This window comes from Spodoptera frugiperda, chromosome 15 (genome assembly GCF_023101765.2).
Source record: "Spodoptera frugiperda isolate SF20-4 chromosome 15, AGI-APGP_CSIRO_Sfru_2.0, whole genome shotgun sequence".
Taxonomy (NCBI): Eukaryota; Metazoa; Arthropoda; class Insecta; order Lepidoptera; family Noctuidae; genus Spodoptera; species Spodoptera frugiperda.
This window is the reverse complement of record NC_064226.1, coordinates 11,584,891-11,600,885: the sequence shown is the minus strand read 5'-3', so window position 1 is coordinate 11,600,885 and position 15,995 is coordinate 11,584,891. Positions and strand designations below refer to the sequence as shown.

The following is a 15,995-nucleotide window of genomic DNA, read 5'->3' as shown; positions in this document are numbered from 1 at the left end:
ACTGGCTCATTTTGCGGTGGGAATAACCTCATGAACGTACACATCTGGAAATATATTAACTTATCAAAGCTTAACGACAATTGTACCCACGTGAAACTCTCATATTATCGGAAGTAAAATTCTTAGAATGTAATCAGTGTTTAAACCAATATACAGCCTCTAATCAAATCTATCAAAATACTAATTATTCTTAATCAATTTTGCAATTCATTATTTGTTTCAAGTAGATTCAGATATTAAACAAACAGAAATCATGAGATTAAAGCAATGAAAAATCTTTGATATAGATTTTCCTCAACTAATCTCTATTATTGGTCTTAAGAGCGTGATTAGAAAATCACGGAGTCATTCTCTTCCGAGCAGAATATTGTAATCAAACTAGTTCGGTATAAATATCGCTCATTTATACCGAATAGTCCCAGTTACCAACTAGTACCAGAAATAGTAAAATGCGTGCCTTCGCCTTCCTAGCTCTATGCATCGCGACTGTTGCTGGTAAGTTTGCAAATCCCATAATTCATTCAATATTATTTAGTACTCGACTCTAGGAGAGTATTGTTTTTCCAATATACAATTAATTAAATCCTTCCAAGCCCCATATATCTCTGAATAATTTTGGTCAAGGGTTGTTCTCGGATGACTTTTAACAATGCATACCAATATTTGCCTACAAATTGTAAAATGGACACTACAAAATAACTGGGATCTTCAAAGTAGGAATCTCATACTTACAAAGGCTCGCAAAGTTAAGGACTCTTGAATGTGGTCTCGCAAATTAAAAATGAGTTTAGTGGTATAAATAACAGTCCCCAAGTTCAACATCTTGAGATGTTGACAAACTACAAAAAAACAAATCTTTGAAGATTCAACAATATTTCGACATAACATATATATCGTTTTAAATAATTGCTTATATTTCCAGCCGTCCCTTCAAATCCTCAAAGGATTGTAGGCGGTTATGTTACCAGCATCGGTAGATACCCCAGTATCGCTGCCCTTCTCTACACATCGAACTGGAACCAGTACTGGCAATCTTGTGGTGGAACTATCATTAACAACAGATCCATCTTAACTGCAGCTCACTGTATCGCGTAAGGAATTTTCAATGGCAAACATTTTAAACTAAATATCAAACCAAAACAACATTTTATATAGATTATATTACAATATTATTACAGTGGTGATGAAGTTGGTCGTTGGCGCATTCGAGTTGGATCTACTTTTGCTAACAGCGGTGGAGTGGTCCACAACGTGAATCAGCATATCGTTCATCCCTCATACGACTTCAGATCTTTGGACAATGATATCGCTATTCTCCACTCCACCTCTAGCTTTTCTTTCAACAACAATGTACGCGCAGTGTCCATCGCTGGGTCTAACTATGACCTCCCTGAAAACAGATACGTGTGGGCTGCTGGGTGGGGAACGACATCTGTAAGTTTATTTTACACCTCACGAGTAATTATTCTGTGATTTGTGCCACAAATTATACTAATTCTTTTGTGTCACAGTCTGGTGCTAGCTCCGGCTCTGAGCAGCTTCAGCACGTCCAGCTCGTGACTATCAACCACAACACTTGCAGAAACAACTACGCCGCTCAAGGTGTTACTATCACCGACAACATGTTGTGCTCCGGCTGGCCCACCGGTGGTCGCGACCAGTGCCAGGGTGACTCTGGTGGTCCTCTCTACCACAACGGCATCGTTGTTGGTGTCTGCTCTTTCGGTATTGGATGTGGACAAGTTAACTTCCCTGGTGTTAACGCTCGTGTATCCAGCTACACTTCTTGGATCTCTTCCAACGCTTAAAAACAATCCTACTGGAATGAGACTTAAAAATGTTGAAATTTCATAAGTGAATAATAAAATATTTCATGTTCATAACTTGAATCTTTTATTTTTTTTTTGCCTTTTATTAAATTTAACTTAATTTTATTTTTAACTTGCAATGTTTGCTTTACGTATGTGGAAGAAGTGGAATTATGCGACAAAATTTTGAAGCAGAATGATGTCTTTAATCGATTGAGCTCATAGATGTTTAGATTTAGGGTCATACACCATAAATATGGAACGCTACATAAAAGCTCGTTCTTAAAATGATTTTTTACTAAGCTTTAAGCTTCATTTTTGAACATAAAGTGATACCGTATTGTGGACTCGTCTTCTTTCATTGAAATCTATTAAGTATTGTTTTCACTTTAAATTATTATTTGTTTATATCGCAATGATTTCAATACTAATTTAGCTTTTGAAAATGATTCTGACAGTAATATAATTAACTGCTCGGTTGGCGCAGTTTCCCGCGAATTCGTTTCCCGTAAAGAGCGGTTAGTACCCATGATACAACAATATGTAGTGTATACCGTAGTATGATTCACATATTGTTGTATCATGGGTATGTGAATATGTATGATTATAAACGCACCCACAATTCAGGATCCTATCAGAATCCTAGTGTGTAGCATGGAGAACTGCTGATTACTTTATCTTATAGGGCATAGCGACTATAAACGTATTCAAATCTCCAATAAAATAAGAGAGAGAGATGAATAAACAAAAAAATATTTTTGATGCAGATCATTTTATATTAAACGTATTTTCTAGTTTTCCGATACCGATAGATACAATATTATGATGGTAATTAATGGTTAACATCAGCTTGATTGACACCCACAAACCATTTATCATTGATAGATAATTGTTAACTTTAAAATGCTTGTTCTTTCATCAAGTACTGACAATTTAATTTAATCTCTTAGGTATACGATCTTATTGATCTCATCGAGTGACATCTATGTGCTTTTTTGAGGTTAAAAATCATCCAACTGACTTCTCTCGGAGCCCCGGTAACTCCTCAGGTAGTCCGCAGAAAAGAATATCTTCTAAATATAGAGAATTATTTTAGAGAAATATGGGCTTTTCCATTAGGAACAACGTATAATGATGACTGAAACGTCCTTGAACGGGAATGTCATACGCGAGAAAGATAAATAGAAAGAGAGACAGATTTTTTAAGCCGGGGAATTTATCCCATGGCGTTTCCTCTCTTGGGGCCAGGCGAGAGCGAGTGTCAGACCCTTACTGACTAAAAACCACTCCGTTCCTACTCCTGCTTTTCGAACTGGAGCCCGGGTAACTCCCTACGTAGTCCGCAGCATCTCAGGTTAGGCTAACAGTTAATTAATTGTTACTCGGGAGTTATCCGGGATCCAAACAAATGTCGGTACCGGTACAAATTTCAACCAAATAAAATATTTTTGATTGAAGTGTGATTATTGTAAATTAGTGTTATACAGAAAATAGGGCTCACTAAATATTTGGTTTTTTATATTCAACATATATTATGTCTGCATCTACATAATTCTTATGATGTGTACAATAACTAGTGTTGTAGACGTTGTGGTGTGTGTAGGTGGTTTTGTTAGCGAATTTGTTGAATTTTGTACGAGTCGTATGATTTCTACAGGGTTTGTTAATTAAATAAAATTGTAAATAGGATTAAAGTAACATTTTATTACAAAAAAATATTGTTAGCACCAAGTAACATCTTATGCGTTGGAAGAGATCCAGGCAGTGTAGCGGGATACACGAGCGTTGACACCGGGGAAGGCAGCCTGAGCACAGCCAATACCGAAAGAGCAAACACCAACAACGATGCCGTTGTGGTAGAGAGGACCACCAGAGTCACCCTGGCACTGGTCGCGACCACCGGTGGGCCAGCCGGAGCACAACATGTTGTCGGTGATGGTGATACCGCGGCTAGCGTAGTTGTTTCTGCAAGTAGCCTGGTTGATGATGCGCAGCTCAACGTGACGGAGCTGCTCAGAGCTAGAGCCACCAGCCTGTGAATAAAGAGTACATTTTTATTTTCCTTGTTCATCAAGAATTATTAATATTAATTTATTTTTTAAATCACTACACGTACGGAGGTGGTTCCCCATCCAGCGGCCCAGGCGGCAGAGTTGTCACCAGGGTAGTAGTTGGCACCAGCGATGGAAGCAGCGCGGACATTGTTGTTGAAGGAGAAGGTGGAGGCGGAGCGGAGGATAGCGACGTCGTTGTTCAAAGTTGCGGAGTTGTATTGAGGGTGGACGATGTTCTGGGCGACGTTGTAAACGACACCACCGCTGTTGGCCCAGGTGGAGCCGAGACGGATTCTCCATCTGTTGGCGGCGTCACCACTGCAAACAAAATTTTGTTGTTAAAATTTGTCCTCTACTTACTAACGAAGTTGAGACTTTTGGAACAGTACTTACACTGTGCAGTGGGCAGCAGTAAGGATGGCACGGTTGTTCAAGATGGAACCACCGCATGCCTGCCAGTAGGAGCTCAAGTTCCACGAGTACAGCAGGGATGCAATGGTGGGGTACCGGTCAATGGTGGTGACCGAACCACCCACAATCCTCTGGGGATTGGAAGGGACGGCTGAAATGATAAATATTGTTTAATATTTTGATAGATGATACATGAATTTAAAAGACAGAATATTTGTCAGATATGTTAGAATTTGTAATCAAAGTCTAATAGAAGATGGTATATTACCTGCTACCACAGCTAAGAGAAGGGCCAAGCAAGCGAGGACACGCATTTTGTTGCTACTTGTGAACAAGTGTACCAAATGAAACTAGCCGGTGGTATTTATATCAAAACGAAATGATTAGGTTACAGCGCGAAAAGATTAAATAGAATTATTTTTGTATTATCAAGCGCTGTGCACATTAAGAAGATTACAGATCTGGGGAAATACAAAAAGAAAAAAAAACATTTGTTGCTTTATTTTAATGTTTGAATTGATCTGAAAACTTTACTTATACAATGTGATAGGGCTGAGACTTCTAACCCGTTAAGGCTGAGCTCTACCTCTAATTTTATCGACAAAAGTCGGGGGTCGAAGGGGTCGAATTCCCTCCCCCTAAAAATTATGGCTATTTTAATATTATTTTTATTTTTTTTGATATCAAAGGTTGTATGCGTCGTGGAAACAAAAAAAACGACAAACGGTAGCTAATAAATAACCTTGGCTAACTAATTCATTACTTTTTTCATATGTCTGATAATATTTTGGTGAGAAAAAAAATCATTTGTGAATTATTTTTACCGAAAAAATCACTATTTTTCAATATTTTCAATTAGGGGTTCAACCCCCCATATTATTTTTTTGTCGATAAAATTAGATGTAGTACTCAGCCTTAACGGGTTAGAAGTCCCACCCCTATCACATTGTATAGAACCTTATATAAGGATGTTGAGAAGGTCTCTCCTTCTCGAGTTTGACCTGGTGAAAATGAGCATCGCGTCTCGTGACCCGCAGGAAAAACGGTGCTCATTGCCCCCTACTAATTATTAATTTATAACTCTCCTCCGTCCTCTTCTGCTGACTTCTTGAGTATTGATACTCTTTGTGTGTTGTTCTGAATTTTGTGTGGATGTTGATTGAATGCCAGTTGTGGAATGTTAGTTTACAAACCTTCTATTACCATATTATAGAGGAACTTTTTTATTGTCTTATAAATTATGTGCATCAAGGTTATTGAAAAACCACAAAATGTGCCGCAAAAAATTAAAACCTTATGTGCAGGATCCATTACAATTAGCATGATCTGAGATAAGTACAGTAGGTCTATTTTTAATCTTTCTTTAATCAGACTACTGTCAGAGAATGTGTCATTCATAAATTCTTATTTACTTGGAACGGACACTTGCGTTAAATAATTATTTAATTTTTGTTTGTAATAAGATAGATTGTAAAAGTTTTACGATTTCTCTTTGGCTAGAAAAGTAAATCAATGCCGTTTATAAAAGTGAATAATTGTGATAGATATTTCACATAGTTATACGATTTACTTCAATTAAGTGACTTTATTTATATGAAGAACACAAAGTGAAATTCAAAATTTATAGTATTTATGGTAAATTAGTGTTCGATGCAATTGGAATTTGAGATATTCCTAGTCGCTTTTAGGATACATGTGAGGTATTTTTTTCATAATTCGATTATTTAGGATCAGATCAGGATCTTATGACGGGATCCTAGGGACGCGACCCTACCATTTTAAAAGATCCCCTTTTAAAAGTTATAGAATCGGTTAGTGCGTTTGGTATTTTTAAATAAAGTTTTAATAAATACGAATCTAACGACACCTCTCAAGCCAAAATCCATCAAGCCGGTAAGGCTGCAGAGCGTGCCAAACAATTATACAAACATACGTACTCTCAAGAAAAACATAACACTCCTGGCGCAGCCGGGTTAAAACCACTACGGTACCACTATTGTCACACGATTGTCATTAGGGGCCTGATGATAAAGTAGTACTATAGCTAAGGGAATTCCTCACTGGTTAACAGTGGCTGCCTAGTGTTTTGGCTTGAATAATTGGCATTGGTGAGAACTTTTCACCTACGTGGGTTATACGTAGTATACCAGGTTTGTTTACTTAACCATGTCCTAAACTAATAAGTAAAAAATAAACAAATAACTACGTATAAAAACAAACATCAAAAACCAAAATCTACAAAAAGGTAAAGCTACAAAGAAAGACATAAATATTATAAATCATATGTACTGATAGGTTACGCATACTTTAATAAGATAGAAATTGGTGCCAAATAGTGAATAGAATTTTTTTTTTTGTTTTGCCCCCAACCCCTTAAATGTCTGATTCGACGCCGCGGAAAAGCTGATAAAAAACGGATGTATAGTGTATGCTTCTGTCTAGCTGGCAGTAAAAGAGATGTATAGATAAGTATGTTTTATTTTTCAGGAGCAAAATTAAAGAGATTTCAAAATTATTGAAAGATGAATTAATAAAGTTTGAAACAAATATTAATCGATCCTTCATAATTGACTCTTGAATTTTCTTAAAATATAAGAAATGATTCTTAAATAACAGAAACAGAGTTCATTTTTGAAAAATAATAAATGTTTTGGACTTTGTAGTTATATAGCTAGACTTAGCACATTTGACTAAATTCTGTTTATCGCCTTTAATTTTTTAACACCTTTTGAATCATTTGGAAAACCAGATTGATCAAGTATTTACAATGACTTTAATTAATTTTCCTTAATTTTTTTCCTCGTTTATCATTATGCGTGCACAGTTAATGTAATGTGAGTGGTTAACTTATCAGTATGTATGACTAATACGACTGCACAGTTGGCGTGGTGGCTGTTCAACTGGCTGCCGTGGAACGTGTAACCAGTTCGATTCCTGCATGCTGCAACTCTTCTTCTGTATGCACAAGTTATCCAAAGATCAGATCAGATCAAAGAACAGATCCAAAGTACTCTGGGTCTCACACATTCATACCCTTTCACACATTCTTTCAAAATTAATAATTTCCACTCCTTGGCTACCTGTCTGGGAATCTAGACACACGGCAGTGTGTCCGCCAAGTTCGAGCAAAAAAACCGACACACCGGCCGTGGGTTATATTACACGAACCATTTCGGGCCAAGTTCGACCCACCTATAGCTCAAAATCTATTTTATCTACGCATATGAAATTTCTAGTATCTGTCGAGATCTACTTACTTATCTAAAATACAAAATTTCATTAATGTACCTATTGTAGGTCTTGAGATATTGACGTCAGAAAATCGCAATTTTTACTATACACTCACTGACTGACTGACTCACTCACTCACTCACTCACTCATCAAAAACCTAGACCACTTCCAATGGTCGTATTGACTTGAAATTTGGTATGGAGGTAGGTCTTTAGGTCAAGATAAAGGAAAAAATCTGAAAATGGCCAAGTGTGAGTCGGTTTTAAAAATAATGAAGGTGTAAATTCATACCCCTAAGGAACTAAAACAAAAAAATTATCTATATCTTCCAATGGTCGTACCGACCTAAAATACGTTACGAAGGTTTGTATTTAGTCAAAGTAAAATAAAATAAGAAAAGAATAAAATAAACTTTACAAAAATAAATGAAATCCCACCCAAAACATAAATGTGAAAGGCTGCCAAGTTCGATAATATTGGAATGCTTCGCCTATAAAAGAAGTGAGATCTAAATAAGTACCAAGTTCCATACACAGATCTCAGTTAAAATGATATAACTTGGCAAGTTTTAATAGAAAATTATATACTTGACTCATTGCGTTTAGTAGGTTTATAACAAAGTGTAAGAAAACTTGCCAACTTGTTATATCATTTTTAACTGAGATCTGTGTATGGAACTTGGTACTTATTTAGATCTCACTTCTTTTATAGGCGAAGCATTCCAATATTATCGAACTTGGCAGCCTTTCACATTTATGTTTTGGGTGGGATTTGAATCACTATACCAGTAAGAAAAGTATTGGCCATGGGCGGTAGCTATGCAATTCTTTCTTTTCGTCTCACTCACTCCTAACACATCAATCTTTCTCATATTCATCATCTCACCTATCTCTAGCATCTTGCCTAATATTCATTGTAGTAAAATGGCAATCCCCAGCCCGTTTTCTGCCTGGGCACAGTAAGATAAGACGTAAAACCAGAGCACGTCGCCATCGGTAATTTACCCCTGCAAAACAGTGGTGGTCAAAAACTTCCACAACTCGAAGGTTGACGGGGATACTGCAGAAACGGAGGGGATATGAGAAATATTCTTCCAGTAGCTTGGGTGGCCTGGGTTGCGTAACATTTATATTATTTAACTGTCAAATAAATTTTCTATAAATTTTATAACCAAAAATATGTCAAGAAATAATAAAAAAAAAATTGGTGAAAGGTACAATTTATTACAATAACAATATTCTTAATAACTATTCATATCTTATGCGTTGGAAGAGATCCAGGCGGTGTAGCGGGATACACGAGCGTTGACGCCGGGGAAGGCAGCCTGAGCACAGCCAATACCGAAAGAGCAGACACCAACAACGATGCCGTTGTGGTAGAGAGGACCACCAGAGTCACCCTGGCACTGGTCGCGACCACCGGTGGGCCAGCCGGAGCACAACATGTTGTCGGTGATGGTGATACCGCGGGTAGCGTAGTTGTTTCTGCAAGTAGCCTGGTTGATGATGCGCAGCTCAACGTGACGGAGCTGCTCAGAGCTAGAGCCACCAGCCTGTGAATGAAGAGTAAATTTTTATTTTACATGCCAACAAGCAACAGTTTTCTGGATTTATTTTCTGGATTAGATTTATCTAAAATATACTTACAGAGGTAGTTCCCCATCCAGCGGCCCAGGCGGCGGTGTTGTCACCGGGCAAGTAGTTGGCACCAGCGATAGAGGCAGCCTGAACATTGTTGTTGAAGGAGAAAGTGGTGGCGGAACGGAGGATAGCGATGTCGTTGTTCAAAGTTGCGGAGTTGTATGAAGGGTGGACGATGTTAGTGTTGACGTTGTGAACGACACCACCGCTGTTGGCCCAGGTGGAACCGAGACGGATTCTCCATCTGTTGGCGGCGTCACCACTGCAAAGAAAATTTGTTGTTAAAATCTATCCTCTACTTGATAGCGAAGTTGAGACTTCTGGAGCAGTACTTACACTGTGCAGTGGGCAGCAGTAAGGATGGCACGGTTGTTCAAGATGGTACCACCGCATGCCTGCCAGTAGGAGCTCAAGTTCCACGAGTACAGCAGAGATGCAATGGTGGGGTACCGGTCAATGGTGGTGACCGAACCACCCACAATCCTCTGGGGATTGGAGGGGACGGCTGAAATGATAAACGTTGTTTAACAATTTGATAGATACATGAATTTAAAAGACAGAATATTTGTCAGATATGTTAGAACTTGTAATCAAAGTCTAATAGAAGATAGAATATTACCTGCTACCACAGCTAAGAGAAGGGCCAAGCAAGCGAGGACACGCATTTTGTTGCTACTTGTGAACAAGTGTACCAAATGAAACTACCCGATGGTATTTATATCAAAACGGAATGATTAGGCTACAGCGCGAAAAGATTAAATAGAATTATTTTTGTATTATCAAGCGCTGTGCACATTAAGAAGATTACAGATCTGGGAAATACAAAAAAACTTTAAACATTTTTTCCTTTTTTTTAATGTTTGAATTGATACGAAATCTTTACTTATAGAAAAACTTTATGTACTACCATATTTATAGAGGAAGTTTCATGATTATATTATAAAATATGTTAATCAAGGTTATTGAAAAACTACAAAATGTAACAACCTATCGTGACGTTAAATATTAAAACCTTATGTGAAGGATCCATTACAATGTGCGTGATCTGAGATAAGTACAGTAGGTCTATTTTTAATCTTTCTTTAATCAGAATACAGTCAGAGAATGTGTCATTCATTAATTCTTATTTACTTGGAACGGACACTTGCGTTAAATAATTATTTAATTTTTGTTTGCAATAAGATAGATTGTAAAAGTTTTACGATTTCTCATTGGCTAGAAAAGTTTATCAATGTTGTTTATAAAAGTGAATTGTGAAAGATATTCCACATAATTATACGATTTACTTCAATTAAGCGACTTTATTTATATGAAAAAAACAAAGTGAAATTCAAAATTTATCGTAGTTATGGTAAATTAGTGTTCGATGCAATTGGAATTTGAGATATTCCCAGTCGCTTTTAGGATACATGTGAGGTATTTTTTTCATAATTCGATTATTTAGGATCAGATCAGGATCTTATGACGGGATCCTAGGGACGCGACCCTACCATTTTAAAAGATCCCCTTTTAAAAGTTATAGAATCGGTTAGTGCGTTTGGTATTTTTTAAATAAAGTTTTAATAAATACGAATCTAACGACACCTCTCAAGCCAAAATCCATCAAGCCGGTAAGGCTGCAGAGCGTGCCAAACAATTATACAAACATACGTACTCTCAAGAAAAACATAACACTCCTGGCGCAGCCGGGTTAAAACCACTACGGTACCACTATTGTCACACGATTGTCATTAGGGGCCTGATGATAAAGTAGTACTATAGCTAAGGGAATTCCTCACTGGTTAACAGTGGCTGCCTAGTGTTTTGGCTTGAATAATTGGCATTGGTGAGAACTTTTCACCTACGTGGGTTATACGTAGTATACCAGGTTTGTTTACTTAACCATGTCCTAAACTAATAAGTAAAAAATAAACAAATAACTACGTTTAAAAACAAACTCCAAAAACCAAAATCTACAAAAAGGTAAAGCTACAAAGAAAGACATAAATATTATAAATCATATGAACTGATAGGTTACCCATACTTTAATAAGATAGAAATTGGTGCCAAATAGCGAGTAGATTTTTTTTTTTGTTTTGCCCCCAACCCCATAAATGTCTGATACGACGCCGCGGAAAAGCTGGTAAAATACGGATGTATAGTGTATGCTTCTGTCTAGCTGGCAGTAAAAGAAATGTTTAGATAAGTATGTTTTATTTTTCAGGAGCAAAATTAAAGAGATTTCAAAATTATTGAAAGATGAATTAATAAAGTTTGAAACAAATATTAATCGATCCTTCATAATTGACTCTTGAATTTTCTTAAAATATAAGAGATGATTCTTAAGTAACAGAAACAGAGTTCATTTTTGAAAAATAATAAATGTTTTTGACGTTGTAGTTATAGAGCTAGACTTAGCACATTTGACTAAATTCTGTTTATCGCCTTTAATTTTTTAACACCTTTTGAATTATTTGGAAAACCAGATTGATCAAGTATTTACAATGACTTTAATTAATTTTCCTTAATTTTTTTTCCTCGTTTATCATTACGCATGCGCAGTTAATGTAATGTGAGTGGTTAACTTATCAGTATGTATGACCAATACGACTGCACAGTTGGCGTGGTGGCTGTTCAACTGGCTGCCGTAGAACTTGTAACCAGTTCGATTCCTGCATGCTGCAACTGCAACATGTGTATCCACAATTTATCCAAACATCAGATCAGATCAAAGAACAGATCCAAAGTACTCTGGGTCTCACACATTCATACCCTTTCACACATTCTTTCAAAATTAATAACTTTCACTCCCTGGCTACCTGTCTGGAAATTTGCATCACTATACCAGTAAGAAAGGTATGGGCGGTGATCTCCGGCCACCGTAAGTGCGGGCCTGCGGGCGGCGAGTAAGGGTAGCTCACCGCCCGAACAGAACCAGACCCGTGCGTACGGCGCGTAGCGTTCCACGCGCGCCTCAAAGAGCCATCAGACCACCACAGATGGGGCCCAGTAGGGCTGATGCCTGATCCGGAGCTGCGGACTACCTAGCGGGTTTACCGGGGCTCCGGCTCGAAAAGCAGGAGAAGGAACGGGGTGGTTTTTAGTCAGTAAGAGTCTGACACTCCCTCTCGCCTCGCCCAAGGTGGGAGAAGTCATTGGATGATTTTCCCCCATGAAAAAAAAAAAAAGAAAGCTATGCAATTCTTTCTTTTCGTCTCACTCACTCCTAACACATCAATCTTTCTCATATTCATCATCTCACCTATATCTAGCATCTTGCCTGTTATTCATTGTAGCAAAATGGCAATCACCAACCCGTTTTCTGCCTGGGCACAGTAAGACAAGACGTAAAAGCAGAGCACGTTGCCGTCGGTAATTTACCCCTGCAAGACAGTGGTGGTCAAAAATTTCCACAACTCGAAGGTTAACGAGGATACTGCAGAAACGGAGGGGATATGAAAAATATCCTTGCAGTAGCTCGGGTGGGCAGGGTCGCGTAACATTTATAATTATTTAACTGTCAAATAAATTTTATAAACAAAATATGTCAAGAAATAATAAAAAAAAAATTGGTGAAAGTTACAATTTATTACGATAACAATATTCTTAACAACTATTCATATCTTATGCGTTGGAAGAGATCCAGGCGGTGTAGCGGGATACACGAGCGTTGACACCGGGGAAGGCAGCCTGAGCACAGCCAATACCGAAAGAGCAGACACCAACAACGATGCCGTTGTGGTAGAGGGGACCACCAGAGTCACCCTGGCACTGGTCGCGACCGCCGGTGGGCCAGCCGGAGCACAACATGTTGTCGGTGATGGTGATACCGCGGGTAGCGTAGTTGTTTCTGCAAGTAGCCTGGTTGATGATGCGCAGCTCAACGTGACGGAGCTGCTCAGAGCTAGAGCCACCAGCCTGTAAATAAAGAGTAAATTTTTATTTGACATGCCAACAAGAAACAGTTTTCTGGATTTATTTTCTGGATTAGATTTATCTAAAATATACTTACAGAGGTAGTTCCCCATCCAGCGGCCCAGGCGGCGGTGTTGTCACCGGGCAAGTAGTTGGCACCAGCGATGGAGGCAGCCTGAACATTGTTGTTGAAGGAGAAAGTGGTGGCGGAACGGAGGATAGCGATGTCGTTGTTCAAAGTTGCGGAGTTGTATGAAGGGTGGACGATGTTAGTGTTGACGTTGTGAACGACACCACCGCTGTTGGCCCAGGTGGAACCGAGACGGATTCTCCATCTGTTGGCGGCGTCACCACTGCAAAGAAAATTTGTTGTTAAAATCTATCCTCTACTTGATAGCGAAGTTGAGACTTCTGGAGCAGTACTTACACTGTGCAGTGGGCAGCAGTAAGGATGGCACGGTTGTTCAAGATGGTACCACCGCATGCCTGCCAGTAGGAGCTCAAGTTCCACGAGTACAGCAGAGATGCAATGGTGGGGTACCGGTCAATGGTGGTGACCGAACCACCCACAATCCTCTGGGGATTGGAGGGGACGGCTGAAATGATAAACGTTGTTTAACAATTTGATAGATACATGAATTTAAAAGACAGAATATTTGTCAGATATGTTAGAACTTGTAATCAAAGTCTAATAGAAGATAGAATATTACCTGCTACCACAGCTAAGAGAAGGGCCAAGCAAGCGAGGACACGCATTTTGTTGCTACTTGTGAACAAGTGTACCAAATGAAACTACCCGATGGTATTTATATCAAAACGGAATGATTAGGCTACAGCGCGAAAAGATTAAATAGAATTATTTTTGTATTATCAAGCGCTGTGCACATTAAGAAGATTACAGATCTGGGAAATACAAAAAAACTTTAAACATTTTTTCCTTTTTTTTAATGTTTGAATTGATACGAAATCTTTACTTATAGAAAAACTTTATGTACTACCATATTTATAGAGGAAGTTTCATGATTATATTATAAAATATGTTAATCAAGGTTATTGAAAAACTACAAAATGTAACAACCTATCGTGACGTTAAATATTAAAACCTTATGTGAAGGATCCATTACAATGTGCGTGATCTGAGATAAGTACAGTAGGTCTATTTTTAATCTTTCTTTAATCAGAATACAGTCAGAGAATGTGTCATTCATTAATTCTTATTTACTTGGAACGGACACTTGCGTTAAATAATTATTTAATTTTTGTTTGCAATAAGATAGATTGTAAAAGTTTTACGATTTCTCATTGGCTAGAAAAGTTTATCAATGTTGTTTATAAAAGTGAATTGTGAAAGATATTCCACATAATTATACGATTTACTTCAATTAAGCGACTTTATTTATATGAAAAAAACAAAGTGAAATTCAAAATTTATCGTAGTTATGGTAAATTAGTGTTCGATGCAATTGGAATTTGAGATATTCCCAGTCGCTTTTAGGATACATGTGAGGTATTTTTTTCATAATTCGATTATTTAGGATCAGATCAGGATCTTATGACGGGATCCTAGGGACGCGACCCTACCATTTTAAAAGATCCCCTTTTAAAAGTTATAGAATCGGTTAGTGCGTTTGGTATTTTTTAAATAAAGTTTTAATAAATACGAATCTAACGACACCTCTCAAGCCAAAATCCATCAAGCCGGTAAGGCTGCAGAGCGTGCCAAACAATTATACAAACATACGTACTCTCAAGAAAAACATAACACTCCTGGCGCAGCCGGGTTAAAACCACTACGGTACCACTATTGTCACACGATTGTCATTAGGGGCCTGATGATAAAGTAGTACTATAGCTAAGGGAATTCCTCACTAGTTAACAGTGGCTGCCTAGTGTTTTGGCTTGAATAATTGGCATTGGTGAGAACTTTTCACCTACGTGGGTTATACGTAGTATACCAGGTTTGTTTACTTAACCATGTCCTAAACTAATAAGTAAAAAATAAACAAATAACTACGTTTAAAAACAAACTCCAAAAACCAAAATCTACAAAAAGGTAAAGCTACAAAGAAAGACATAAATATTATAAATCATATGAACTGATAGGTTACCCATACTTTAATAAGATAGAAATTGGTGCCAAATAGCGAGTAGATTTTTTTTTTTGTTTTGCCCCCAACCCCATAAATGTCTGATACGACGCCGCGGAAAAGCTGGTAAAATACGGATGTATAGTGTATGCTTCTGTCTAGCTGGCAGTAAAAGAAATGTTTAGATAAGTATGTTTTATTTTTCAGGAGCAAAATTAAAGAGATTTCAAAATTATTGAAAGATGAATTAATAAAGTTTGAAACAAATATTAATCGATCCTTCATAATTGACTCTTGAATTTTCTTAAAATATAAGAGATGATTCTTAAGTAACAGAAACAGAGTTCATTTTTGAAAAATAATAAATGTTTTTGACGTTGTAGTTATAGAGCTAGACTTAGCACATTTGACTAAATTCTGTTTATCGCCTTTAATTTTTTAACACCTTTTGAATTATTTGGAAAACCAGATTGATCAAGTATTTACAATGACTTTAATTAATTTTCCTTAATTTTTTTTCCTCGTTTATCATTACGCATGCGCAGTTAATGTAATGTGAGTGGTTAACTTATCAGTATGTATGACCAATACGACTGCACAGTTGGCGTGGTGGCTGTTCAACTGGCTGCCGTAGAACTTGTAACCAGTTCGATTCCTGCATGCTGCAACTGCAACATGTGTATCCACAATTTATCCAAACATCAGATCAGATCAAAGAACAGATCCAAAGTACTCTGGGTCTCACACATTCATACCCTTTCACACATTCTTTCAAAATTAATAACTTTCACTCCCTGGCTACCTGTCTGGAAATTTGCATCACTATACCAGTAAGAAAGGTATGGGCGGTGATCTCCGGCCACCGTAAG

At 37.6% G+C, this 15,995-nt stretch overlaps 5 protein-coding genes across 12 annotated transcripts in view; 2 read left to right on the top strand and 3 right to left on the bottom strand.

Annotated features, from left to right (window-relative positions):
• The window catches only part of LOC118274591 (solute carrier family 12 member 6), a 511,128-nt gene that overhangs the window by 295,914 nt on the left and 199,219 nt on the right, over positions 1-15,995 (top strand). The gene's annotated exons all lie outside the window — the stretch shown is intronic.
• On the top strand, positions 417-1,884 carry LOC118274774 (trypsin, alkaline C-like). The gene is made up of 4 exons (XM_035592475.2): positions 417-495; positions 923-1,091; positions 1,179-1,434; positions 1,512-1,884. Exons 1-4 carry the CDS (start codon positions 450-452, stop codon positions 1,806-1,808), a joined length of 768 nt encoding a protein of 255 aa, XP_035448368.2. The 5' UTR covers positions 417-449; the 3' UTR covers positions 1,809-1,884.
• LOC118274813 (trypsin CFT-1-like) lies at positions 3,493-4,692 on the bottom strand. Its single transcript, XM_035592534.2, has 4 exons — positions 4,542-4,692; positions 4,256-4,424; positions 3,925-4,180; positions 3,493-3,841 (listed from the first exon to the last, which is right to left on the bottom strand). The coding sequence occupies exons 1-4, from the start codon at positions 4,585-4,587 to the stop codon at positions 3,548-3,550; spliced, it is 765 nt and encodes a 254-aa protein (XP_035448427.2). The 5' UTR covers positions 4,588-4,692; the 3' UTR covers positions 3,493-3,547.
• On the bottom strand, positions 8,709-9,930 carry LOC126911498 (trypsin, alkaline C-like). The gene is made up of 4 exons (XM_050698944.1): positions 9,765-9,930; positions 9,482-9,650; positions 9,152-9,407; positions 8,709-9,057 (listed from the first exon to the last, which is right to left on the bottom strand). The coding sequence occupies exons 1-4, from the start codon at positions 9,808-9,810 to the stop codon at positions 8,764-8,766; spliced, it is 765 nt and encodes a 254-aa protein (XP_050554901.1). The 5' UTR covers positions 9,811-9,930; the 3' UTR covers positions 8,709-8,763.
• LOC118274791 (trypsin, alkaline C-like) lies at positions 12,694-13,915 on the bottom strand. The gene is made up of 4 exons (XM_035592501.2): positions 13,750-13,915; positions 13,467-13,635; positions 13,137-13,392; positions 12,694-13,042 (listed from the first exon to the last, which is right to left on the bottom strand). Exons 1-4 carry the CDS (start codon positions 13,793-13,795, stop codon positions 12,749-12,751), a joined length of 765 nt encoding a protein of 254 aa, XP_035448394.2. The 5' UTR covers positions 13,796-13,915; the 3' UTR covers positions 12,694-12,748.

Coding starts and splice junctions, on each gene's coding strand:
- LOC126911498 (XM_050698944.1), bottom strand. CDS start 9,810: ATGCGTGTCCTCGCTTGCTTGGCCCTTCTCTTAGCTGTGGTAGCAG. Junction 9,651..9,764: donor TCTCTTAGCTGTGGTAGCAG/GTAATATTCTAT, acceptor TTATCATTTCAG/CCGTCCCCTCCAATCCCCAG. Junction 9,058..9,151: donor CTGGATGGGGAACTACCTCT/GTAAGTATATTT, acceptor CTTCATTCACAG/GCTGGTGGCTCTAGCTCTGA.
- LOC118274774 (XM_035592475.2), top strand. CDS start 450: ATGCGTGCCTTCGCCTTCCTAGCTCTATGCATCGCGACTGTTGCTG. Junction 1,092..1,178: donor ACTGCAGCTCACTGTATCGC/GTAAGGAATTTT, acceptor ATATTATTACAG/TGGTGATGAAGTTGGTCGTT. Junction 1,435..1,511: donor CTGGGTGGGGAACGACATCT/GTAAGTTTATTT, acceptor TTTGTGTCACAG/TCTGGTGCTAGCTCCGGCTC.
- LOC118274813 (XM_035592534.2), bottom strand. CDS start 4,587: ATGCGTGTCCTCGCTTGCTTGGCCCTTCTCTTAGCTGTGGTAGCAG. Junction 4,425..4,541: donor TCTCTTAGCTGTGGTAGCAG/GTAATATACCAT, acceptor TTATCATTTCAG/CCGTCCCTTCCAATCCCCAG. Junction 3,842..3,924: donor CTGGATGGGGAACCACCTCC/GTACGTGTAGTG, acceptor CTTTATTCACAG/GCTGGTGGCTCTAGCTCTGA.
- LOC118274791 (XM_035592501.2), bottom strand. CDS start 13,795: ATGCGTGTCCTCGCTTGCTTGGCCCTTCTCTTAGCTGTGGTAGCAG. Junction 13,636..13,749: donor TCTCTTAGCTGTGGTAGCAG/GTAATATTCTAT, acceptor TTATCATTTCAG/CCGTCCCCTCCAATCCCCAG. Junction 13,043..13,136: donor CTGGATGGGGAACTACCTCT/GTAAGTATATTT, acceptor CTTTATTTACAG/GCTGGTGGCTCTAGCTCTGA.